The 26,132-nt window shown below is 42.6% G+C and overlaps 1 protein-coding gene across 1 annotated transcript in view; it reads right to left on the bottom strand.

The window, feature by feature from the left end:
- Positions 1-26,132, bottom strand: part of chd9 (chromodomain helicase DNA binding protein 9) — a 154,312-nt gene that overhangs the window by 57,749 nt on the left and 70,431 nt on the right. Inside the window, 5 exon segments of the mRNA XM_061668941.1 lie at positions 193-310; positions 6,631-6,686; positions 6,786-6,854; positions 8,045-8,191; positions 13,029-13,131. Of these exon segments, the coding sequence (XP_061524925.1) occupies positions 193-310; positions 6,631-6,686; positions 6,786-6,854; positions 8,045-8,191; positions 13,029-13,131 (493 nt within the window).

The raw sequence follows: 26,132 nt of genomic DNA, 5'->3' as shown, positions 1-26,132 counted from the left end.
GAGGGAGCAAATCAACTCCAGCGCCTACTCACCATCTGGAGTCAACAGGCATACACAGATGTGTCCGCCCGCCCACACAGCAAGTGAAGACACAGCACAACCTCCACACACTTTCTTCATAGTCATAAGCATGCATCAAGTAACATACACACAGACACACACACACACGCAGTGGACTGAATGTCGTCTTACATCGGCGAAGAAAAGTGCCCGCTGTGCCTGTTTCATCTTGAAGCGTTTGATCTTCTGCTGGATCCTTTTGTCCTTCTCTAGCTGGCCCTCCGTGGCCCACTCGCAGTGGAGGTAGGAGCTGCGCACACACAGAGAACAACATACACATTGAGGAGAGTCTGAGAAAGCCTGAAGAGAACATTGTGAACGCTCACTGTCAACAGGTGTGATCGCATTTAGCAGTATGAAAATGTCATATCCCAAATATCATGACCAAAATGATCACAATTATTGGTATTATCACAATAAGATATATGCACCTCAATCATTGCAACAAGTTTTACTTTGAATAAAACAATTCTCAATTCAGACTTTCCTTCACTGAGGAGTTGGCAACAGTTTTTTTTTGCTGCCTCGACCACTAAATGATAAGCGTACACAATAATTCCCTGCATATTCGCTATTATCTATTCACGAAATCACCTATTCTTCTGTCAAACCTACAGTTTCCCCAACTATTTGTTGAAAAATTCACCTATTCCTGTTTTTTTGTTCTTTCTGAAAAGTCCTAAGATGGAACAAGATGCCACCAAAGCCCTGTCTAAATAGGAAAGTAGCACAGTAACTGGTGTCAAGGAAGCATATAGCAGAGATGCGTTTCTACTGTGAGACAAGCTTTGTATGTTAGGGAGCCAGGCCAGGACCAGCAGGTATCAAAAGCCTGACTCAAACACATTATCCACGATGCTAGCATGCTAAATTCAAGACATAACCATTAAATCAATGGTCTAATCTATATATGTATCAACTGTAGTTAGGTGACAATAATGATTTTCTAGCATAGCAGGAACATGTCAAGAACACCTCCCTTCATCCTCTTAGCTGATCACTGTTATAGTGCTAACTGAGCACACGTTGCATGAAAGAGGAGCAGGCCACAGAGCAGTTTACCCTCAGAGACACTAGATACCAGACATAAGGTAATGTAAAACTAACCGTATTAAATCTCACAGTTTATCGGTAAACCGTGTACAGTTCCATCCCTAGTCCTAATTGTCAACTAGTCTCACTTTATTTATTAACTTTTCTCTGTGGTCTTCCAGCCGGTCGAACCGGGCCGACGCGCAAGAGTCTAGCCTCTTACTTCACACAATCTGCACATTTTAAGTACTCACACTGTACATACTTCACAAATTGGGCACATTCACATCTCATTCAGGGTCCCCTGGGGGACTGGCACGAGGCATGATGGGGCAGGCGCCGGGCCGGATACTGGCACATCTGTGCTGGTTTCCAGTTTGGTTGCAACCCCCTTTCCGCCCTGCCAGTCCTCTAGTTTTAATGCATCATACACCCATCTGGGGGGGGAGGGCAGTGTGGGGCTGGAGAGAACACTCGGCCAGGCGTTCCTGCATTCCGGCCTGCTCTCTGGCCCGCCATGCCTTTCCACCGCAGATTTTTAATGCACCATATACAGTGGGTACAGAAAGTATTCAGACCCACTTAACTTTTTTTTTTAAAACAAAAACAAAAAAACATTTAAGTTCATTCCCCCCCTCAATGTACACACAACACCCCATATTGACAGAAAAAAACGGAATTGTTGAAATCTTTGCAGATTTATTAAAAAGGAAAAACTGAAATATCACGCAGCCATAAGTATTCAGACCATTTGCTCAGTATTTAGTAGAAGCACCATTTTGAGCTAATAGAGCCATGAGACCTTTTGGGAATGATGCAACAAGTTTTCACCCCTGGATTTGAGGAACCTCTACCATTCCTTCTTGCACATCCTCTCCAGTTCTGTCAGGTTGGATGGTGAACGTTGGTGGACAGCCATTTTCAGGTCTCTCCAGAGATGCTCAATTAGGTTTAAATCAGGACTCTGGCTGGGTCAATCAAGAACAGTCACGGAGTTGTTCTGAATCCACTCCTTTGTTATTTTAGCTGTGCACTTAGTGTCATTGTCTCATTGGAAGGTGAACCTTCGGCCCAGTCTGAGGTCCTGAGCAGTCTGGAGAAGGTTTTTGTCCAGGATATTCCTGTACTTGGCTGCATTCATCTTTCCTTCGATTGCAACCAGTCGTCCTGTCCCTGCAGCTGAAAAACACGCCCGCAGCATGATGCTGCCAGCACCGTGCCTCACTGTTGGGACAGGTGATGAGCAGTGCCTGGTTTTCTTCGCACATACCGCTCAGAATTAAGGTAAAAAAGTTCCATCTTGGTCTCATCAGACCAGAGAATCTTATTTCTCACCATCTTGGAGTCCTTCAGGTGTTTTTAAGCAAACTCCATGTGGGCTTTCATGTGTCTTGCACTGAGGAGAGGCTTCCGTCGGGCCACTCTGCCATAAAGCCCCGGTGGAGGGGTGCAGTGATGGTTGATTTTCTAGAACTTTCTCCCATCTCCCGACTGCATCTCTGGAGCTCAGCCACCGTGATATTTGGGTTCTTCTTTACTTCTCTCACCAAGGCTCTTCTCCCCCGATTGCACAGTTTGGCATGACGTCCAGCTCTAGGAAGGGTTCTGGTCCCTTCCAGTCCAGCGAAGGTAACTCGTTTGCAGCTCACGTTAGCTACATTTAGCGAGCAAACTAGCTCCTTCAATCCTTGTTACATAAAAACTATTTAGTCCCACAAGTTGTGAATTTTATATTTCGTCCATCTTGCAGGAATTCAACACCCGCGAGTCGAACGTCTTTTACGATTGCGACGAAGAAAAGTAATGTTTTTTTTTTTTTCACCCTTCCAAAACATGTCATCAATAAAAAGTATTCCCTAGTAATTGTATGTATTTTTTTAAAACTTACAGGTGATGCATCCAGCAGACGTTCGACTCCCATTCCAGTACGCAGTGCAGACAAAAAAGGTAATTGAAAGCTTTTTTTTTTTCTCAACGTCAGCAATTTCAACAATGTATTTTTATAGTAATAGTTATATTTCTAAACTGCACGGGTTGCGCTCCGAGCACAAGTAATGACTGGTTTCAAGAAGAATGACAACCACAAGATCCCATTCACTGCCAACCGAAGAATAAAATCCATGTGGATAAAATTTTGCTAGATTTTATGCACAAGGTAATAAAAACCTGAAAGAGCAAAGGGTGGAGGAGGAGAATTTGTGGGAGCCCCATTTGTTAATGCATTTTTGTCTAATGTAAATTCTGTACATAGTTATACTGTTTTTTTTTTCTGTCAAAAGTACATTCTCTCAGTGTTATTTTATGTTCAGATGTTTGAGATTTTCACAAAAGAAAAACAATATTGGTGTCAAAGTCATTGTTCTGCTTGATGCGTCTGCTTTCACAAAAAGGCTGTTTTCTCCGTTTCTCTTTCTTCCAGAAATAGATTTGGCTGAAAGTAGCCTATATTTGACTGCTGATTACTAAAGAACGGTACTAGTTAGAGACAAACTTTTTTTCTGATGAAAGAACAGAGTCTGATACTTCATTTGGTGGGTTTTTTTTGTTTACATCTTCATAGTACATAATATTCTGTGGGGCTTGAAAAATCTTGAAATAAATTAACAAATGGTTGCAAGATAAAATGAAAAATTTAAGGGGGTATGAATACTTTCCGTACTCACTGTACATTCGCACAGCTTTAGGGCAGCTGGATGGCCTAGGTGGGGGCGACGGTTACGGGTCATCATTGCCCTCTGACCGTCTCGCCTCACCCCCAGCAGTCTCTCCAATTTTAATGCACTACACCCCACCACACACGATCACGGTACAGGGATAATGGCTGCCAGTTGGGGACCTGGTAACCATAGTACGTAATAGGGTGGGTGGTGGGTATTAAGATTTCTCTTGGCTTGACTCCTGGGGCCTGCAACCCCCATCCCTGCGGTTTTCGGCCCGTTCATTTCCCCCCCCTCAATGTACACACAACACCCCATATTGACAGAAAAAAACGGAATTGTTGAAATTTTTGCAGATTTATTAATAAGGAAAAACTGAAATATCACGCAGTCATAAGTATTCAGACCCTTTGCTCAGTATTTAGTAGAAGCACCATTTTGAGCTAATAGAGCCATGAGACCTTTTGGGAATGATGCAACAAGTTTTCACCCCTGGATTTGGGGAAACTCTGCCATTCCTTCTTGCACATCCTGAAAGTAGCCTATATTTGACTGCTGATTACTAAAGAACGGTACTAGTTAGAGAAACTTTTTTTCTGATGAAAGAACAGAGTCTGATACTTCATTTGGTGGTTTTGTTGTTTACATCTTCATAGTACATAATATTCTGTGGGGCTTGAAAAATCTTGAAAAAAATTAACAAATGGTTGCAAGATAAAATGAAAAATCTAAGGGGTATGAATACTTTCTGTACTCACTGTACATTCGCACAGCTTTAGGGCAGCTGGATGGCCTAGGTGGGGGCGACGGTTACGGGTCATCATTGCCCTCTGACCGTCTCGCCTCACCCCCAGCAGTCTCTCCAATTTTAATGCACTACACCCCACCACACACGATCACGGTACAGGGATAATGGCTGCCAGTTGGGGACCTGGTAACCATAGTACGTAATAGGGTGGGTGGTGGGTATTCAGATTTCTCTTGGCTTGACTCCTGGGGCCTGCAACCCCCATCCCTGCGGTTTTCGGCCCGCGGAGAGATGGGGTTCCTCCCCCCCTCGCTCATTTGGGGCCCTGCCTTCCACTCCCCTCTCTTGGCGGCCTCGCCCGTCCTTGCTCACAACGGGCGCTTAACATGGGCTCTCTTTTGCCGGGCTATGACCGTTTTCGGGTGGCGGCTGACTCCTGCGTTGGGCCCTGTTGGTAGCTGGGGCCCCCATGCTCTCTGGGGTGGTGGGGGTGGTTGGGGCAGTGGCGGTGGTGTGGTGCGCTGGGTGGGGGTGATTGGGCGTGGTCCAGTGCCCCTCCCTTTGGGACTGGTCAGGGGGGCTTCGTTTGGGCTGGGGACCGCTCTGGGTCCTGGGGAGTGGGTGGCGCACCCCTGGTTGGGTTCCCCGCTGGACGGGCTCGCTGGCTTGGCCCCCCCTCGCGGGTGGAGGGGGCCGGGGCCACCCTTCCTCAATGTGCCGGCTCAGCAACTCCGTACACCAGTTGACTAACATGCATGCGATATGGTGTTCATTCACTAATAGGTTCGATAGACACACTTTAGGCTTTAATTGCTTGTGCTGGGACCGCTAATAACAACAGGTCTTACAGGTGTTTAGACACTAAAAAGAATCTCACCACATCACGAGTCAGTAGCACAGACTTCCTCATTTCCCACATCCTGTCCTGTCCTGCACTTTTCTGTCCTCTCTTATCTTCTTCTCTTGGTTAGTTATCGCATGTCCTCACTGGGTGCCGAGAACACGATTTGACTGTTGTAATGTTACTTGTGCTCAAATATCTAGACTGTCTAACTATTGTTCTGATGTGGTTCGCACCACTATTCCCCTTGTCCACTCTGTACCTCTGTCTGTCCCCTAAAACCCTTTTCTGCCCGGCTGCATTTTCAACAAGCATCAGAATAATTAAAAAATAAGCAGAGGGAGTATTTCAAACTCCCCTGTTGCAAAGCAAAACTATTCCAGCACAAAAGGCATACAGATCCACCATTCTGCAAGGCCATGCAGCTGAACAAGATAAATATTTTTAACCTAACAATAATAATTATTATTCACTGGGGCAAACTGTATTGGTGCACCCATAAACGTCACCAATTCGATGGGTAAACAACTCAGAATTCAACCTAAAAGTTCAAGTAAATACGGTCCCAAAGGTCTAACAAGAAAATTGAGAACCTGAACAAAAACAAAACAAACAAAAAAACTATTTTCCAGTGGGTTTTTCATGCAACGTTGGGGGGGGGTTTCATGTGTGTAGTGGACGCCCGTGTATTTGCGGTTCCGCATCTGCAGAGTCACCTATTCGCAGATTAGCCCCGTTTATTTTAAGAAAGCACTCATTGGTGGTATTTTCCCGCTTATTCACACTTTTTTATTTTTTTATTTATTTTTTATTTATTTATTTTTAATGGCAATTGTAATGGGCGTCAATTATTTGTGGAATTTAACTATTCACAGTAGGGCTCGGTCCCTATCCCCCGTGAACAGCGGGGACCCACTGTATATATAACGTTTCACATTGGCTCTTGACGGTCTAATTCAAACAAAGATTGTAATAGAAATACAGCATTTATCAGTAGCCTTGCCTTTATCAGTAGCCTTGCCTTTTAAACAGAACTTATCCTTTAACCCACCTTTGTTTATTTTGCTGATTTCTGTTTTTTATTACACATCATAAATATACTGCTAAAATCTACATACACCGCGGTACATGTTACATATTTTCATCAAACCAAATCAGATTGGCAAAAAACTAAATCATTTTCATTGCGCATCTATGATAAAAATTTGACAAACAATTCACACTGTTCGAGTGGCAAGCACAGAAAGCTAAAAAAAATAAAACAAAATAAAAAAGAACCAGGAAGAACTTACTAGTTTTTGTACTTGACAAAAAACTCTTCCACTTCGACCAGCACCTCTGAAGCAACCTATAAGGATTATAAAGTACAAATAAATCTACAATTTACCTCTCTGATGACAGACAAACACATCACAGCGGATCAGAAGGAAAAAAATCAATGGGTTACCTCCTTCTTGACGACGCGAGAGGTCATGATTTTGTCCACGACGGCAGCGTCTTCTTCACTTGGGTTTTCCTGCAGATGTAGATGAGAAGAAAACGTTGATGGTCAGTAGAGGCTTCTTGGAGAGTTTGTTTCTATATCGGGAATCTACCCTTAGAGGCGGCCATAAATCACACAGGTAGTAAAAAAGCCCGAGGGTGAAATTGTGATTTTGGACTGTATTAATAATTCATGGAGGTTGTAACATTGTGCCTTGTAAGTGAGCTTTTATTAGAAGTAGGAACTCAATTCAGAAATAGCTTCATGTGTGTTTAGCTTTTACTTAACTTTTTTACTGGGTTAATACTATTTTGCTGGTTTTTTTTCTATTTACGCTACCATGACACATGTTCCATCGTGCCGCTTCAGGGCAAAAAAAAAAAGATTCTGAATTTTGAACCAACGCAGCCAGTCTGCCTCGTGTCAATGTGAAAAGACTCACCTCCAATGGCAACGTGTCATTAATGTTAAGTAAGTACAATTTGGCACAACATGAAATTTATATATATATATATATATATATATATATATATATATAATTATGGCGGCACGCTGGAAGACTGGTTAGCACATCTGCCTCACAGTTCTGAGGACCGGGGTTCAAATCCCGGCACCGCCTATGTGGAGTTTGCATGTTCTCTCCGTGCCTGGGTGGGTTTTCTCCAGGCACTCCGGTTTCCTCCCACTTCCCAAAAACATGCATGGTAGGTTGATTAGGCCCTCAAAATTTCCCTTAGGTGTGAATGTGTGCGCAAATGGTTGTTTGTTTATATGTGCCCTGCGATTGGCTGGCGACCAGTTCAGGGTGTACCCTGCCTCTCGCTCGAAGATAGCTGGGATAGGCTCCAGCACGCCCGCGACCCTTGTGAGGATACAGCGGTACAGAAAATGGATGGATGGATGAAATGTACTCGCCTCCAGCAAATGTATCATGTCACGTGTCATCAAAGGGTGAGTAATTTTATTTTACTTTAGACAGTCTAATTATACAGTGGTTAACTTACTTGTACACTTGTATGACAATTAAGAATGTTAAAAACACAAAGTTTACTCGCATCCAGCAATCCTCTCTCTTCACTATCTACGCCACGTGACATCAAAGAGTAAGTATTTTTCACTACTCGACTCCGATTATATAGTAGATCGGTTAACTTATTTTTACACATCCATGACAGTTCCAATGTGAAAAAGCACGACCTTACTGTGACGTAGCATGTACTCACCACAAAGAGCTGCACCGTAGGCTGCTTGGACGTCGCCGGGTTGGCCTTCTTGGCTTTGATGATCACCTTGCCGTCCTCGTCCGACAGCCTCGCTTCCAGCTCTTCTGCGTACTTCTTCCTCTTGACCTGACGATTAGAGCGTCTCTTCTGCAATGTAAAAAGACAAGAAACACTTAGCATGTCAACTGTTAGCGTGTTAGCATTTGATAAATTATTATTTGCACTGATTTCAAAGCATGATATAAAACCATTATCTACCTGCTTTATTTCTTTATTACTCAGGTTGCTCTCTTGCTATATGATAACATACAAACTGTTAGCATGTTTGAATATGTACAATCCGAATTTATCTGCCTCGGCGCTTTTTCCACGCTATAAATTAACACAACTGTTAGCATGTTAGCATTTGATCAATTTTCATGAGAAATGGTATCCAACTATAGGGCAAGACGCACTAGAGGAAATGATTGAAATTCCTTAGTGATCTGTCTTTGCACTCTCTCTACTCATGTTGCCATCCTTCTATAGGTTAGCATGCCAACTGTTAGTATGTTAGCATTTTGTTTTTGTTTTCAGATTTACAGTGGTTAATTTATATTTTCTTAACACTTGTTTGACAGTAAGTATATAAAAATGTTACTTTAAAAATTCAACTTCAGTTGGAAAAGGTGACAGTTTGACCATGGAACAGCTTTTTTTCCATTTCCTATTTTGATCAGCATCCCTTGACAGACTTCAGAGGTATATAATACATAAAATAATGAATAATAATCACTGGCCCTTTTAGCAAATGACAACATGACTTTTTATAATCCCAAAGTTACTGTGAACAAACAAATGTCAGAAAAAAGTTACTTCTTTTCAATTCCTTCCTGAGTGTAATATTTATAACATACGCGTGGGTGACTGCTTCCAGCATCAATACACAAACCCTGCTCATAATATGTTGTTAATTAAAAAGAAATGCCACCAAAACAAAGTTAATTAGGTTCGTGAAACAATACTCCTCGCCATAGAAGCATTAAAATCTCACATCTACAACTAAACTGCCCAGTCAATAATGTCACAGGCTGTGACAAAATGGCTGAGTCGCGCAGTTTCCAATTTGTCTATGTTTTGTTGTGTGTGTGTGGTGGGGGGGGTTACATCGCGTGTAGTGTGTAGGAAGTGATTTTGTTAAGGAGGAAGTCACGAAAGAGAGATGACACCACCTCATGTTGCAAAACCCATCAAATGAATCTGAATTCGTTTTATTTCTGGGCTAATGTGTCAAAATTTGGGGGAAAAAAACTCCATTAAAAGACTGCAGGTTCATTGCTTCTGTTATTTAATTCCATCCATCCATTTTCTTTACCGCTTATCCTCACTAGGGTCGTGGGCTGCTGGAGCCTATCCCAGCTATATCCGGGCGGGTGGCAGGGTGCACCCTGAACTGGTCGCCAGCCAATCGCAGGGCACATTGAAACAAACAACCATTCGCACTCACATCCACAACTACGTGCAATTTAGATGCCTCCATCAACTCACGCACTCACATTCACACCAATTTAGAGTTTTCAATTAACCTACCATGCATGTTTTTTGGGACATGGGAGGAAACCGAAGTGCCCGGAGAAAAGCCACCCAGGCACGGGGAGAACATTCAAACTCCACACAGGCGGGGCCGGGATTTGAACCCCGGTCCCCAGAACTGTGAGGCAGATGTGCTAACCAGTCGCCCACAGTGCAGGCTGTTATTTAATTAAAAAAAAAAAAAAAAAAAAAAGCTGTAACACCCAACGAAACATTTCAATTTGAGCAAATTGTCGTATTCCACGAGAAGGTGCTGCTGTTCTTGCTTTGACCTCATTGCCACCAAAAGAGACCAGAATGTGCACTCTAGAGTGCTAACTGCTACCTGATCCTCCCCGCCTCCCCACCAACACACACGAACCTCCTGGGACCATCTTTTATGAGTAATTATCCTGTGGCTTTGGGTGTGTTAGAGGCAGAGTTTGCAGTAGGGCTGCACAATATTGGAAAAAATGACATTGCAATTTTGTTTTTTTTTTAAACCTGCGATATATATTGCGATGTGAAATAATAGAGGAATGATCTTTTCTTATACTACAAAACAAAATAAAAACCATATCACAGTATGATCGTACAGTGTTTTAACTAAAGCATTCTGATGCAAATAATTTTCGTAGTAGCCAATTTTTAGAATTATGTGCTGTATTACAAAAGAACACATTCACTCCCATTTACGCAGTTACTGAAGAACCTCGCTCACTTACGCGACTGTCGTGTGCCTTTCTAGTTTCATTCTGAAGAGCAAAATAGGAAATGATGCACGTGTACATTCTTTCTATTATTTCTATTTCACCAACATCGCAGCAGACCCTGCGATGTGACTATTGTGCACACGTACATCACGATGAAGATGCTCAAACAAAATATCGTGCAGCCCTAGTTTTCAGTTAAAATAAAATTAAAAAAACACTTTGTGTCATATATGTTAAAAACTGTCTGTACGACCTGACAGTAGACCACAGTATTATTAAAATGACCTTTTGAAGAATCACCCCTCTCTGGCCCCATCGAATCCCTCTATAACAACTTGTAATTTACAACTGGAGGCTGTTGGACAAGAATAGCCAATCAGAGAGTGTAGTGTCAGGAGGCGTGAGCAAATAGTCTGCCAATCATTTACACCCGGCCACTGCGCACACGGAGGCTCATAAGGACATACTGCAGCCTCTTGCAGAGGAGACTATTGTATTTTCCTGGCTGATTATTTAATGTTGGTTAGCAACAAAGTTAAAAAGAAGGGATTGGACAGCTCTTTACTTCAAATCAAGGGTAAAGATTAGGGCTGCACGATATTGGAAAAAAAATGACACTGCAATTTTTTTAAACCTGCGAGAAACCCCATTCAAAGCCATAACAGGAGGGAACAAGTGCAAAAAAAAATGGACCAGTTAAACATAACAACACAGTACCAAATCACATCTCCTTCCCATTTATCCCAGTTACAGTGGGTACGGAAATTATTCAGACACCCTTAAATATTTCACTCTTTTTTATATTGCAGCCATTTGATAAAATAATTTAACTTCATTTTTCCCACATTAATGTACACACAGCACTCCATATTGACAGAAAAAAACGGAATTGTTGAAGTTTTTGCGGATTTATTAAAAAAGAAAAACTGAAATATCACACAGCCATAAGTATTCAAACCATTTGCTCAATATTTAGTAGAAGCACCCTTTTGAGCTAATACAGGCCTGAGTCTTTTGGGGAATGATGCAACAAGTTTTTCACACCAGGATTTGGGGATCGTCTGCCATTCCTCCTTGCAGATCCTCTCCAGTTCTGTCAGGTTGGATGGTGAACGTTGGTGGGTAGCAATTTTCAGGTATTTCCAGAGATGCTCAATTGGGTTTAAATCAGGGCTCTGGCTGGGCCATTCAAGAACAGTCACGGAATTTTTCTGAAGCCACTTCTTCGCTATTTTAGCTGTGTGCTTAGGGTCATTGTCTTGTCTGAAGGCGAACGTGCGGCCCAGTCTGAGGTTCTGAGCACTTTGGAGAAGGTTTTCGTCCAGGATATCCCTGTACTTGGCCGCATTCATCTTTTCTTCGATTGCAACTAGTCTCCCTGTCCCTGCAGCTGAAAAACACCCCCACAGCATGATGCTGCCACCACCGTGCTTCATTGTTGGGACTGTATTGGACAGGTGATGAGCAGTGCCTAGTTTTCTCCACACATGCCACTTAGAATTAAGGCCAACAATTTTTATCTTGGTCTCATCATACCAGAGAATCTTATTTCTCACCATCTTGGAGTCCTTCAGGTGTTTTTTTTTTTTTTTTTTTTTTAGCAAACACCATGCGGACTTTCATGTGTCTTGCACTGAGGAGAGGCTTCTGTCGGGCCACTCTGCCATAAAGCCCCAACTGGTGGAGGGCTGCAGCAATGGTTGACTTTCTATAACTTTTGCCCATCTCCCGACTGTATCTCTGGAGCTCAACCACAGCCTATTTGGGTTCTTCTTTACCTCTCTCACCAAGGCTCTTCTCCCCCAATTGCTCAGTTTGGCCGGACGGCCAGCTCTTGGAAGGGTTCCGGTCGTCCCAAATGTCTTCCATTTAAGGTTTATGGAGGCCACTGTGCTCTTAGGAACGTAAAGTGCAGCAGAATTTTTTTGTAACCTTGGCCAGAACTGTGCCTTGCTACAATTCTGTTTCTGAGCTCTTCAGGCAGTACCTTTGACCTCATGATTCTCATTTGCTCTGACATGTACTGTGAGCTGTAAGGTCTTATATAGACAGGTATATATAATATATTCCTAATCAAGTCCAATCAGTATAATCAAACACAGCTGGACTCCACTGAAGGTGTAGAACCATCTTAAGGATGATCAGAAGAAATGGATAGCACCAGAGTTAAATATATGAGTGTCACAGCAAAGGGTTTGAATACTTATGGCCTGTGTGATATTTCAGTTTTTATTTTTTAATAAATCAGCAACAATTTTTTTTCTGTCAATATGGGGTGCTATGTGTACATTGAGGAAAATAAATAAATGATTTCAACAAATGGCTGCAATATAATAAAGAGTGCAAATTTTAAGGGGGTCTGAAAACTTTCAGTACCCACTGTATGTGGATTACTATCAGCAACAAAATTAATTCATTCATTAATTAATTTGAAAAAGCCAAAATGTAATTGAATAATAAGGTTCCAGAAAGATGACACGTAACCTTGCTAGGCTTGCATTTGTCAGACGGACAGTGCAGATACTGTATGTTTGTCCGGCATCATCGTGAAAGTGGGGCGGCTGGTATAGTGCGGGAAAAGTTGGACATAGCGCCGCTAAGTCAGCATTTGCGTGCAAATTTAGGTCCAAATTTAGGCCTGTCTTCTACGGATTTGAAAAAATAGAGCCGTCAGCAATGTTTTTTTGTTTTCTTTTGTAAAACATAATATTGGTTTTTACCGAGTCTTTAGAAGTGTGTCGAGGAGAAGGGTCCTCGTCTGAGTCCTCCTCGGAAGAGTCTGGCTTTCGCTTCTTCTTCTTCCCAATCTTGATGACAATTTTCCTAAGGGAGGAAAAACAACAGCCATCAATTTAGTTAATGAGGGAAAAGACAAAGAGTGATGACTAAAGAGCAGTTTTAAGTAGCAAACAACAGTGTTGTTTGTAGTTGAAAAGTCAGCCATGTCATTGGCGCATTTGTTTAGTCTTCACATCTCTAGCTATTCTCAATCTCAGAAATTTTAAAACACAGTTTCCACAACCAGATTCTCTACTATCAACCCACAACAGAAGCAATAAATGCCTTCAGTCGTGGGCATACTGCTACTGTATCAGGGTTGGAACGATGTGGGCCCAATTAAAACTACCTAGTTATCAATCAGGACTAGGGCGATTTGGGAAATTACTCCAATTGCAAACTATGTTTGCCTTGGGTCCCTAAATAACTAGCTTCAGGCCTGCTTCGAGCCAGCGCCGCTCGGCATGACAACTGAAGTGGGATTAGCGGTGATTTGTTTTAATTTTAACATAAATTAAGCAATCTGGAAGACTCTGAAGAGTAAAATAAGGCAAAAAATAATAATAATTAAAAAATAAATAAATAAATTCTTCACGCAGAAAAACTTATTTACACCGCTCAAGTACATGCTGATGTACAAATTAACGATTCAAATAAAATTTGCCTCATTACTTTTGTTTTTTTTGTTCTGGTCTCCAACTTGAGCCAGGTCCATCTCCACCTGCACCTGATGCCTGCTTCACGCTGTGCCACATGAATAGCATCCTCCTCTTTAAGCACTCTCATTCTGGAAAATAATTTGACTAAAATTTGTTTTACTTCATTTTTCAATATTACCAACTTCAAAGGCTAATCCCAAATGCATCCTCCAGGAAAATATTAAGTACAATATTTCTGTTTTTATTGGCCATTTCTGAATTTGAAGTGAGCTCATTCTGTGTTGTGACATAATCTCTAACATCACTCTGTCGCTGAATACATTTAAAATTAAAATCCGTAAACTAATTAGATAATTGTAGGATCGTTTCCTAATTAATACAAGATGTACTAGCGGATCAACTCTTGTCGCCGATGTTACGTGTGTTTCACGGTTCTGCTGGGACCACAACCAGGGCCACAACCCGCAGCACCAAGTAGCCAAATATTGTCAAGTACTGTTACTTGACAATAACTACTTGACAAAAATGTGACAATAACTACTTAACAATAATGTGACTCAAGTAAAAAGGAGTCCTCCAAAAAAATTACTCGAGTAAGATTAAAAACTACACAGTGAAATAATTATTCAAGTACTGAGTAAATAGTAACTTTTGATTTCAATAAAAAAATTAAAAAAAATTAAAAAATAGTAACTTCTGATTTCAATTTTTTTTTAAATTACAAAATAAAATGCGAGCGAATGTGCAAATTCTGATGTTGCTGTGTGTGTGTGTGTGTGTGTGTGTGTGTGCGTGTGCGTGCGCACAGTCAAAAATAAAACAGCACATCTGCAATTTACTGCACAGTGTTTTCTCAAGTTATAAGTGAGCTGAAATATCGACGTTTGGGCAGACAGTGCCAGACAAATACTACAATACATAAAAGCTGTTGTTTTTGTTTGCCTAAATGTAAAGTTCTGAGGACCTGGGTTCAATCCCCGGCCCCGCCTGTGTGGAGTTTGCATGTTCTCCCCGTGCCTGCGTGGCTTTTCTCCGGGCACTCCGGTTTCCTCCCACATCCCAAAAACATGCATGGTAGGTTAATTAAAAACTCTAAATTGGTGTGAATGTGAGTGCGGATGGTTGTTTGTTTGTATGTGCCCTGCGATTGGCTGGCAACCAGTTCAGGGTGTACCCCGCCTCCTGCCCGATGATAGCTGGGATAGGCTACAGTACGCCCGCGACCCTAGTGAGGAGAAGCGGCTCAGAAAATGGATGGATGGATGGAAAGAAATGTCTGTTCTTCAGCAGGCCCCCTTTGGCATCATTGTAATAGAGTGCAGTACCCGTCATTACCAACCACTGTGCTGCGGCACATTAATGTGCCATGAGAAAAAGAAAATCAGTGGGAAATTATCCAATTTCACTTAATCGGTTCAGAAATTGTTTATATACTACAAACAATGTATCCATGATCATTTCTCTATGCCAATGACATATAATGAAAGGCAGAACAATGAAATGCTTTTACTAGATAACAGAAGGTACAATTAACCAGAGTTTCCACCTGCTGCCATGAGTAAGTACATTTGTGAGTAAATTTCGACAAGCTCATAGTTATTTCAGGAAATATACTTTTTGTGACATTTTTGCTTAGTGGTGTCCTATGTCCCGATTTTTCAAGTGCAGAATATGTGCATAGGCTTAAAAAAAAAAGGTTGGGAAACACTGAAGTACCTTATCAAGAAAGGCATAGACAATGGCAACCATTTCATCCCCATTGTGTGTCTATGTGAGGTAGGGGTGGATGGCATGTGTTAATTGCACTATGCGCCACACTTCAACTAGAACAAAAGAACAACAGAGAAAAATGTGGACCTGCCTGTTCTTTTTGCTCTTTGAAGTGCTTCTGTTTGCAAAAAACACAACCCAAATTCTTCAGACAGGCGGCGAAAAAAACAGCGACACAGCTAATTTAGTATCACATTTTGCGGTGACACCTTGCAAGCCAAGGTCGTGGGAATCACTCAGAATACGGTGGCTCTTGAATATGGTCGCTGGATGTATTATTTGGTTATGGGATGTGCGAGAAAAAGCCTATTCCTGCAGCGGTGCACTGCTATAAAGGGCTGCCTCCTCTTTCTGTCAGCTACTCCCCCCCACCCATGCTCATGATATTACATTTCACAAAACCCTCTGACAATGACACTTTATAGTTGCCATGCAACATGCCCTTGGGAACCGGGGTTTGCAGCGGTGCCGGTGATGTCACATCCTGTGCGAAAGGCAACACCAGTACACGTTCGTGTCTGGGGGGCACCTGACAGGAAGCATTGAGAAATGTGCCAAGTCAGGGTGACACAAAGTCTACCAGCTGTTACACCCAAAAAGGTTGCAGAGAATCAGCCTAATCAAAAAGTGTCTGGTGGAATAACAGTGTTGGCGGGCCGAGATTACAGAAGACAATAAGGGTGAAGCGGCTCTAATCCACACATGGCATTGGGGGGAAATAACAAAATACAAATACATCGTTACTGCATTTAGATTTATCAGGTATCTGTACTTGAGTATTTTTTTCTGATGACTTTTTGCTTTTAATCCTTACGCTTAAAAACAGTCATCTGTACTTTTTGCTCCTTACTTGGTCAAAATATGCATTTTTTTTTTTTCAACCTCTGTGGATGACAACACGTTTTTTATTTATTTATTTTTTGTCCGGTTCGGCTGTTAGGTCAAACAGAATGGAAAATCTGTATCACTTTTATGCCGGAACAGTTTTACTGTGTAACAGTGGAGTTTTTAAGCTTCAGCTTTGGTTTCTTAGTATCATAATTGAGGGTTATTGAGAATCAGACTTGATCAGTCGAACAGAACAGAACAAAGGACAGGAAAAGAAGCATGCAGGACAAGGGTCGTGAACCCGACTGTACAATTGAAGTGTGGTGGGATTAATTATGTAAATTATAAAAGTATACAGGACGCAAGTATAAGTGAGGGGATACACAAGCGATTTGCATATTCATTAGTTATTTGTCGCAGTAAGTGCGTGACCCCACACCCAGTGAAAGAGTCCTAGGGGTGTGCGCCTGCGGATACATGCAAGTGAATTGACACCGTTTTACATGCACAAAGACTGACATAAGTGTTCTGTAATTGCAGTGGCCGCACCGCGGAGGCTGAGGACCCCACCCAATCAATCGAGTGGCGGGATCAGGCCCAGGGTCCACCCGAGAGCAGCCCGGTAGACGGGACACGTCCCACACTGAGGGACCCAGAGCGGCCCACCGGCCCCACCGAGGCGCCCCGACAACTGGCCACCCAGTGGGGGCTGCAGGGAACCAATCCTACCCCCCCTCCACTCCCAGGAGAGCCAGACGCCCCCCCCAACCTGCAGGGAACTGCGATGCAGCCAGTCCCCGCCCAGCCCGAGGGCGGGAGAGTGTCCCTTGTTTGTTTGAAAGGAGGGCGTATACCCGACAAGGGAATGATAAGGGGAGGGGGGGAACCTAAGGAGCAGCCACGGCCATGAGGGGTCAGCCCAAACACCAAGCAGTCGTGGGGGGTGGCCTTAGGAGCACCGCCATGCAACTAAGTGAGACCCACCTCCCCCCGTTACTATGACTGCCAGGTCCCGGACTGGCAGTAATTGGCCCTGATTGATGGATTAAGATCTTAGAGACCGCAGTGATGAGAAGCGGCTCAGAAAATTGATGGAATTTTTGATATGCAAGCATCTGGTCCTGGTTTGGCCCGCCTGTCAAATTTTAAAAGTCAATGAGCAAAATGACCCTGAGCAAAAAGGTTTGGCCATCCCTGTACTAGAATGATTCGTGGTGGATGCGTTGTTTTGTGCCAACCAAAAAAGAACCAGCTTCTGGCGTTCTAAAATTCTCTGTCTTATCTGAAAAACATACAGGAAAGGAAGGTGTATTTTTTTAGTTATTGCTAATCAACCTGATTGTTCTGCCAGAATTTAGCTTGAATAAAATAATTTTTTTCTTCTTAGTATGCAAGTTCATAAAAGAAGGAAAGTATTTCGTGTGCAGAATTTTTTTTTTTTTTTTTTTTTGCACAAAGTTATCAAAATGTCAGGTATTGTGTATACTGTAAATGACAGTCAAAATTAGATTTTACTTCTTACTTTTGTACTTACGGTAAGTAGGTCCACTTTATATTCTCAGTTTTTTTTTTTTTACTTGTATTTAATTAAAGGAGCTGCATCAGTATCTTCCTTCATCAGAGTCGTTATTCAACAACTATCTGTACTTTCATTTAAGTACAGAGTGGGTGTACTTTAGCCACCTCTGCCACATAGGAAAACCTCACAATACTGGAGGGCCATGAAATGGTCAATTGACAGAGAGATGATGCTCTGGCACTGCTGTACGAGATCAGCTTATCATCCCTGCTAAGTACTTGTGACTACCTTTAATGACACTGCTGCCCGACAAGCTACTGGTAGTGTTGTGATTGCCAATTAGTCCAGCATGATATGCCGCATTCACCCTCAGTTTGCGCCAGCCTACAGAGTATGCATTGGCAAGTTCATCAATTAATTTACTGTTGAAGGGTTGGCCGATTGTGTGGAATTGACTCCCAATTAGAGGGGGTCTTCGGTTCACGACGGAGTTCAATTGCCACAGCCGCAATATAGCCCGAATTTGTACAAATGTCTAAATGTGGCGTACCGCGCTTCACATTAACACCGGCCAACTAGCCAAATGCCGGGGGATTTCAACAGTGGCTAGTAACACTGCCTCTCCCACCAACCACTTTGGCAGGTTGAGCTTAATGTGAACTATGGCATGTGTTGTGCAGGCGACCTAGAAGCTTTGATGATGATATGCTTTACTTCAAAGGGCAATGACATGCATTAACCACTAGACTGCACAAGTGAGTGAGGCAGGTCATTAACCACAAGGTGAAACTCACAGTGCTTGAATACATAAACCAACAGTTAGTGAACAACAAAATAAATTGGGTGGATATACGGTCTACTACTTCTACTAGGGAATAATTAACATCTAACATCAAGAATAAACTTTATCAAAAGGTCAACTAAAGTATTTACACAAAGCCGCTCGGCATGCTGGGGATTCCAGCATCAACTTCTTCGACACGACAATATATTTTGTTGTAGTTTTCGCAAAGATAATAAACCAGGCCTAGTAAACTAGTGGACCATTTGAAATTTAATTTGATATGGCCTGTCAGACTTACTGATTTGATGTAACGTGTGTGTGTTTGCAGTGATCAATAAAATCATGGCCATACAAAAACCCATATGATGACAAGTTCGTCCTCGTGGACTTTCCATAAATAGATGCTCCCATTGTGCACAAAGGATCTACTGGCTCGCACCAAACAAGATGAGACTACATCGCTATTTGCTACAAACTTTGAAAAACAAGACGGCCTTCAAAATGTCTCTCTTAAAGCCGAAAAACCCCAACAAAGTTTATGTTAAACCGGCAATTCCAGACAGAATGGACTGAAAGTAGTTAGATTTTGTATTTGGTCTGTCAAACACAAACCGTACAGAACTGGTACCCTGGTGATACGGCTATAAGACAACTTTTACAGCAGTCGGAAACAGTAAACAACTGAACGCTTGCCGTCACTGATTAAGTGAGTTGACAACAAAACTAAGCAGCTTGTCACGATTAAAAAAGTGGCTCTCTGACACAGAAACTCTTCTGGAAACCTGGGAAAAGAAGAATATATGGCGATTGCTGTGGGCAAATCAACTGATTGTACAGACATGGCCCAGCTAAAGTGTAATGCTAAAATGAATCACTTTTTCTATCATATTTAATTTTCCATCCCCTCCTTTAGCCGTCACCTTATCGTGGTAGAGGGGTTTGTGTGTCCCAATGATCCTAGGAGCTAAGTTGTCTGGGGCTTTATGCCCCTGGCAGGGTCACTCATGGCAAACAGGTCCTAGGTGAGGGACCAGACAAAGCACGGCTCCATAAACCCCTATGACGAGTACAATAAATGGATTCAGGTTTGATGGGTACCGGTTTGATGGGTACCGGCTGGCCAAGCAGAATGCAGCTTTAGTGGTCGCTGAAACAAAAACTCGGGCTTGGGAGGAGTTCGGTGAGGCCATGGAGAAAGACTTCCGGACGGCTTCGAGGAAAATTCTGGTCCACCATCCGGCGTCTCAGGAGGGGGAAACAGTGCACCATCAACACTGTGTATAGTGGGGATGGGGCGCTGCTGACCTAGACTCGGGACGTTGTGAGCCGGTTCGCCCGGAGTTCCTCAAGGCTCTGGATGTTGTAGGGCTGTCCTGGTTGACACGCCTCTGCAACATCGCATGGACATCGGGGACAGTGCTTCTGGATTGGCAGACTGGGGTGGTGGTCCCCCTTTTCAAGAAGTCTGTTCCAACTACAGGGGGATCACACTCGTCAGTCTCCCTGGTAAGGTCTATTCAGGGGTGCTGGAGAGGAGGGTCCGTCGGGAAGCTGAATCTCAGATTCAGGAGGAGCAGTGTGGTTTTCGTCCTGGCCGTGGAACAGTGAACCAGCACTACACCCTTGGCAGGGTCCTTGAGGGTGCATGGGAGTTCGCCCAACCAGTCTACATATATTTTGTGGACTTGGAGAAGGCGTTCGACCGTGTCCCTCGGGGGGTCCTGTGGAGGGTACTTCGGGAGTATGGGGTACCGAACCCCCTGATACGGGTTGTTCAGTCTCTGTACGACCGGAGTCAGAGTTTGGTCCGCATATCCGGCAGTAAGTCGGACCCGTTTCCGGTGAGGGTTGGACTCCGCCAAGGCTGCCCTTTGTCACCGATTCTGTTCATAACTTTTATGGACAGAATTTCTAGGCGCAGCCGAGGCGTAGAGGGGGTCCGGTTTGGTGGCCACAGTATTGCATCTCTGCTTTTTGCTGATGATGTGGTTCTGTTGGCTTCATCAAGCCGTGACCTCCAACTCTCACTAAAGCAGTTCGCAGCAGAGTGTGAAGCGGCTGGGTTGAGAATCAGCACCTCCAAATCTGAGACCATGGTCCTCAGTCGGAAATGGGTGGCGTGCCCTCTCCAGGTCGGGGATGAGATCCTGCCCCAAGTGGAGGAGTTCAAGTATCTTGGGGTATTGTTCATGAGTGAGGGAAGAATGGAACGGGAAATCAACAGGCAGATCGGTGCAGCGTCTGCAGTGATGCAGACTTTGTAGCGGTCCGTTGTGGTAAAGCAGGAGCAAAGCCGAAAGGCGAAGCTCTCGATTTAACGGTTGATCTACGTTCCTACCCTCACCTATGGTTACGAGCTGTGGGTCGTGACCGAAAGAATAAGATCCAGGATACAAGCGGCCGAAATGAGTTTCCTCCGCAGGGTGTCCGGGCTCTCCCTTAGAGATAGGGTGAGAAGCTCGGTCATCCGGGAGGATCTCAGAGTAGAGCCGCTGCTCCTTCACATAGAGAGGAGCCAGATGAGGTGGCTGGGCATGTGATTCGGATGCCTCCCGGACGCCTCCCCGGTGAGGTGTTCCGGGCACATCCCACCGGGAGGAGACCGCGGGGACGACCCAGGACACGCTGGAGAGACTACATCCTTCGGCTGGCCTGGGAACGCCTCGGGATCCCCCCGGAAGAGCTGGATGAAGTGGCTGGGGAGAGGGAAGTCTGGGCATCCCTGCGAAAGCTACTGCCCCCGTGACCCGACCTCGGATAAGCGGTAGAAAATGGATAGATGGATGGATTAATTTTCCATTTAAAAGTCTGTGTAGTGGTTCAGACTCAGAAGTCTGATGTGTATGGTGGTTCTTGTAGTTAAAAGTTATGTCGTCTTGTTTCAGTTGAGCACAGAAGTCAAATACATTTAAAAGGGTTATAAATCTAGTTCTTCATCTCGTTATAATCATATTATACATAATTATTCAACATCAAAATTGTGACTAGTGAAACTGCTCAGTGGCTATTAACTGAGAAACCAAAAGCCACAGTGGCTGGGGAGCAAAATAGTTGATGTCAAGCCCTGGTTGCGTATAGTCTGTCACTAACCTATGCTAACTCTAAGTCATAATTACAGAAAATATTTGTTTGAAACATACTTCAAGTCCAACAATACAACAATTAAAGGGTTCCCTCTCTATATCGCAGTTCACAGACCATGGCACCGCTACATCTCAGATGCACTTTTCAGCCATTTATTAAACGCTGGGAGACCAATAAAGCACAAACAAACTTTTGCACACACAAGCAGGAGCTGTTGTCGTGCACTCCAGACTGGCCAACCGCTCTCCAGGTCGCAGACGTCACATGCCACCCCACCATGCTCCACCTGTTAAAGGCACATAGTGTGTGCAACACACAGGCACTAGAATATGTACAGTAATTATTGTACTGTTTATGTTTGGAATTTTTGTGTTCAAATACGATTGCAATATGTTTAAAAAGTATGTTTAAAAAGTGCAGTGTGTGGGGGTGGTGCAAACTAGTTCATTTGTGTACCATTCGTAAATGTAAACTGAGGAAACCCTGTAATTTGTGACTTGAAGAACTTGAGGCAAAATGGAGTGCACTACTTGGCTGCGACCAAAAGAGGCACTGTTGATTCACTTACCATCAAAAGAACAAGGATAACATGATGTCAGCTACAGAGGTTGTTCCACACAGACCTGTACTCTGGCGACTCCCCCGTAACAATAGGGCACTGCTATTGAAATAATGAGCAATGAATTAATCAATTACTTGACCATTAAGTCAAATCCCATGATTAGAATATATTGGGAGTTACTCTCTGATTCACATTGCTTGTGCTCAATATTTTTGAAGCCCTTCAACAAAGTAATAGCTGAGACACTGGATTGTGCTGTCAAATAGCCCCACAATTAAAAAGAGAAATTGACTCATTTACACAAAACTACTCTTATGTAAATTTAAATAAGCTTGAGAACAGCTCTTTATATTTTTCTGGAAGCACAGAAGGAAAAAAAAAAATCAAACATACTTTGACATCACAAAGAGCTCCTGTCCTGTTGCTTTGAACTTTTCTCTGCCATTTACTTTTTACCTGGTCACATCAGCCTGCTTCTGCATCAGTTAATCAGCTCCTTGCCCATCATTCATGTTCCTCCTACCCGTGTATCAACTCTGTGACTCGTCTGAGTTTTGATGACGTTTTAGTTTCCAACGCTCATAATGCTCCTTTAATTCCTGCCAACCTGCATTCTCATTCCAATATTTTTGGCACAATAAATTGATCATTTAGTTTACACCTTTGTTTTAGCTGCTAATTTACTTCCTTTATAGGTCCCTCATCACTGAAACAAAAAAAAACATTACTCAAACCTGCGTGAGAGACATTTATTTAGCCATCTCACCAAGCCTTGTTCATCCTAAAAACACAACTAGTGTCTTGAAAAGTATTACCCACACTTTTCTCTCTCTCAAAAAACAAAAGTGATATTAGCTCATATCATGCAGAACTCCTGCTCATTTGTCAGGGATAGCAGGGCGGGAATATGTTAATGTGACATGCTCCAACTACATGATACAAACAATGCTGTGGCAACCATTTTGCTTTTTCAAACAGCAAATACAAACATTTCTCAGATGTCATGTGACAAGCTCAATCTCTCTGTTGCAACTTCTGGGGCTTCTCAAACACGTAAAATGTTACTCTGAATTCTGTGACTATTCTCTATTTCGATCTGGGAAAAAGACAGAATTATTTTTCTTATTCAGACTGATGATCTCTGGTCAACTGGTTACATGTGCTGTGATCCATTCCCATCTTTTGCATATACTTGCACTACATTTAATCGAAACACCCCTGTGACATGCGCAGATCGATCTTTAACTCACACACACGTAACAAATAAATGAAAAATAAGTAATATTCCACCCCTATGAATTCGAATGAAATTCTATTTGGATTTGGCCTGTTTATTCTGACCGAGTTGTTTGTATAGAGCCTTTTCATTTGGTTTGGTTTTCATGAAAGCGCTCATGCAGAAACAAGCAATATGATTGGAGCTGAATCAGTGCTAGTCTCGCCTAGTGCCCGCCTACTGAGTTTGATGTGCGAGAAAGACAAATACATTGTTTTCATGATGCACAGGAGAACAGGAGTATAAAAATTTAAGAAATAATAAATAAATACTGAAATACTTAAATACTTTTTAAAATGAATATATACTGAAATAAATAAAGTATTAAAATAAATAAATATTGAAGTAAATATTAAAATATTCAAATACTTAAATACATACGCCATGACACGTGTATTTATTTAATGAATTATTTATTTATTTAATTATGGCATTCTTGGTCCTCCATACTTGTTATTAAATGTATTTAAATCTGTTTGTATAGTTTTAAAAGAGTGAAGACCTTAACAAAATTAAGTAATGTAGGTGTGTTGTAAAAACATGCCTTGGGTCTACTTTAGTAGGGTAATTCTATTGCGTGGATTTTCACTTATCATAGGTCTGGAAAGTAACCCGTGTGATGGAGGTGGTCTTACACATACTGTGTATAAAATACAACAATAAAGTTGGCTCAACCTTTCAGATCAGCTTTGACGCAAAACCAATACATATTTATCACGCATCAACACGCAGGCATGTACACACCCGGCCAGAGATTAATGAAGAAATTCTTTAAAAAGAAATGTGGTTTACTGGAGTGAAGACAGAGCGGGAGGGGAGATAAGGCAGCAATACACTATATGCTGTGGAATACAGGCTACAGTTAAACCTCCATTTTCTACCACGTAATTGATCTCACATGCACCATTTTGTTTTGTATTTTTCCCCACTACTCTGCAAGCTTTGTAGTATCAGCGTATTCGGGAAACAGGCCGGCACACAGGAAACATTTCAACAGCTCTAAGCATGATGGAAGAAGCATATTTATAATCAGGGGGAAAAAAACGTTAAGGAGGGGGGTGGGAGCACAATGCTCTCATCTGATAATTACACAGATTTTTTTACAGCAGGTAACCTGCATGGAAAAATCAAGTTCTAGCTTGCGGGGGAGCTGAGATTGCTCAAGCCGCCAAAATAACCTTCGCTTCGCTCATGGAGGAATCTCTGAGGTAATAATTGACAGATAGGAGCTACTCTGAAGCAGCCAGTTTTTTTCCAAACATGATTTTGCTACTTTTTGTTAAACTGAAACAAGTCACATGCATCGAATGAATGCATTGTGAAGCACAATTTACTAAGCGTTGGATTGAGCTAGCGCTCAAGATGGCGCTTATCCATGTTGATGCCTCGGTTAAATGCTCTCTAGTATTGGCTATATTTTTGTGTTTTTAGGTTGTCTGTGGAGAGATTACGCGACTCACTTACACAAGGGAAGACTTACTCAACAAATACCAAATATACACTTGTGTTTCTAATATGGAAAAAAAATACACTTATTTTTCCAATTACGAAGGGTTGACATTGAGATTGGTCCATTTAAAACTCCATTCCCATCTTGAAAAAGTGTCAAGTGTGAGAACATTCGAGCTTCCTCAGCACCAAGAGCATAGGATGATGTCTGCAGGAAGAGAGGCTGAGCACACCCTATGCTGAGATGCTTTAATAATGAGGAAAACCTGGATAATGTGTGCCAATGAACAGGACTCTCCTCTCTGCTTGTCATCGTCCATGCAGACTGTCTTCATTAGCGCTAACACATTGGAGTGACAGCCAATCTCGACAAGTGAGCATGCTTCCACCGCGCCATCGTCGCTTCGGGACATCAGTGATGACGCAACGACGACAAGACCTTGACCTTTTCCAGAGAACATTAAAAATGTGTTGCTCCGTTAGGCTACAAGCTTTGTTCCTTCCTCTCCTCCTCCTGTGTTGACATAAATTCCCTGTGACCAAAGATAGTCTGAATTTTGATCGTACAAACCTAATTCCAGTGATCTATGATGTCTTCTATTCAATGTTTCACCCAACTTTGCATCAACACTTGGCTTACATGCTGCAAGACCCTAAGTAAAATCAGGTCATTTGTCCCTCTTTGTATCACAGTTAATTATTATTGTTCTGACGGCCTAGTTGCCTTTTTGGAGGTCTCAAAATGCCTAAAACCCTACTAATTGGTGCAAGTGTGTGTATATCCTAGTGAAAATGTATGTATTTTAGGGCAGTGTTTCCCGACGTTTATTGAGCCATATTTTGTATTTAAAAAAATCATGGCACACCACCAAAAAAAAATAAAAAGTGTCACAACACGTGTATACAGTGGAATCCTGCTTAACAATTAATTTGGGTTCCGAAAATAATTTTTGAAGAAATACTGCCTCAGCTTCGCGTACTATACTTTGGTTCTTGAACAGTCTTGGAATCGACGTTGGAAGGCTCAGTTGTGTTTTTTCTCGCGTTGGGTAGACAACTAGTTTGGTGCTGCACTCACTGCAGGTACTGTATCTTTGTTTTTTTGCGTAGAATTA

Source organism: Phycodurus eques, chromosome 2, assembly GCF_024500275.1.
Source record: "Phycodurus eques isolate BA_2022a chromosome 2, UOR_Pequ_1.1, whole genome shotgun sequence".
Classification (NCBI taxonomy): Eukaryota; Metazoa; Chordata; class Actinopteri; order Syngnathiformes; family Syngnathidae; genus Phycodurus; species Phycodurus eques.
The sequence above is the reverse complement of the archived record's forward strand: the minus strand, read 5'-3'. Positions and strand labels throughout refer to the sequence as shown.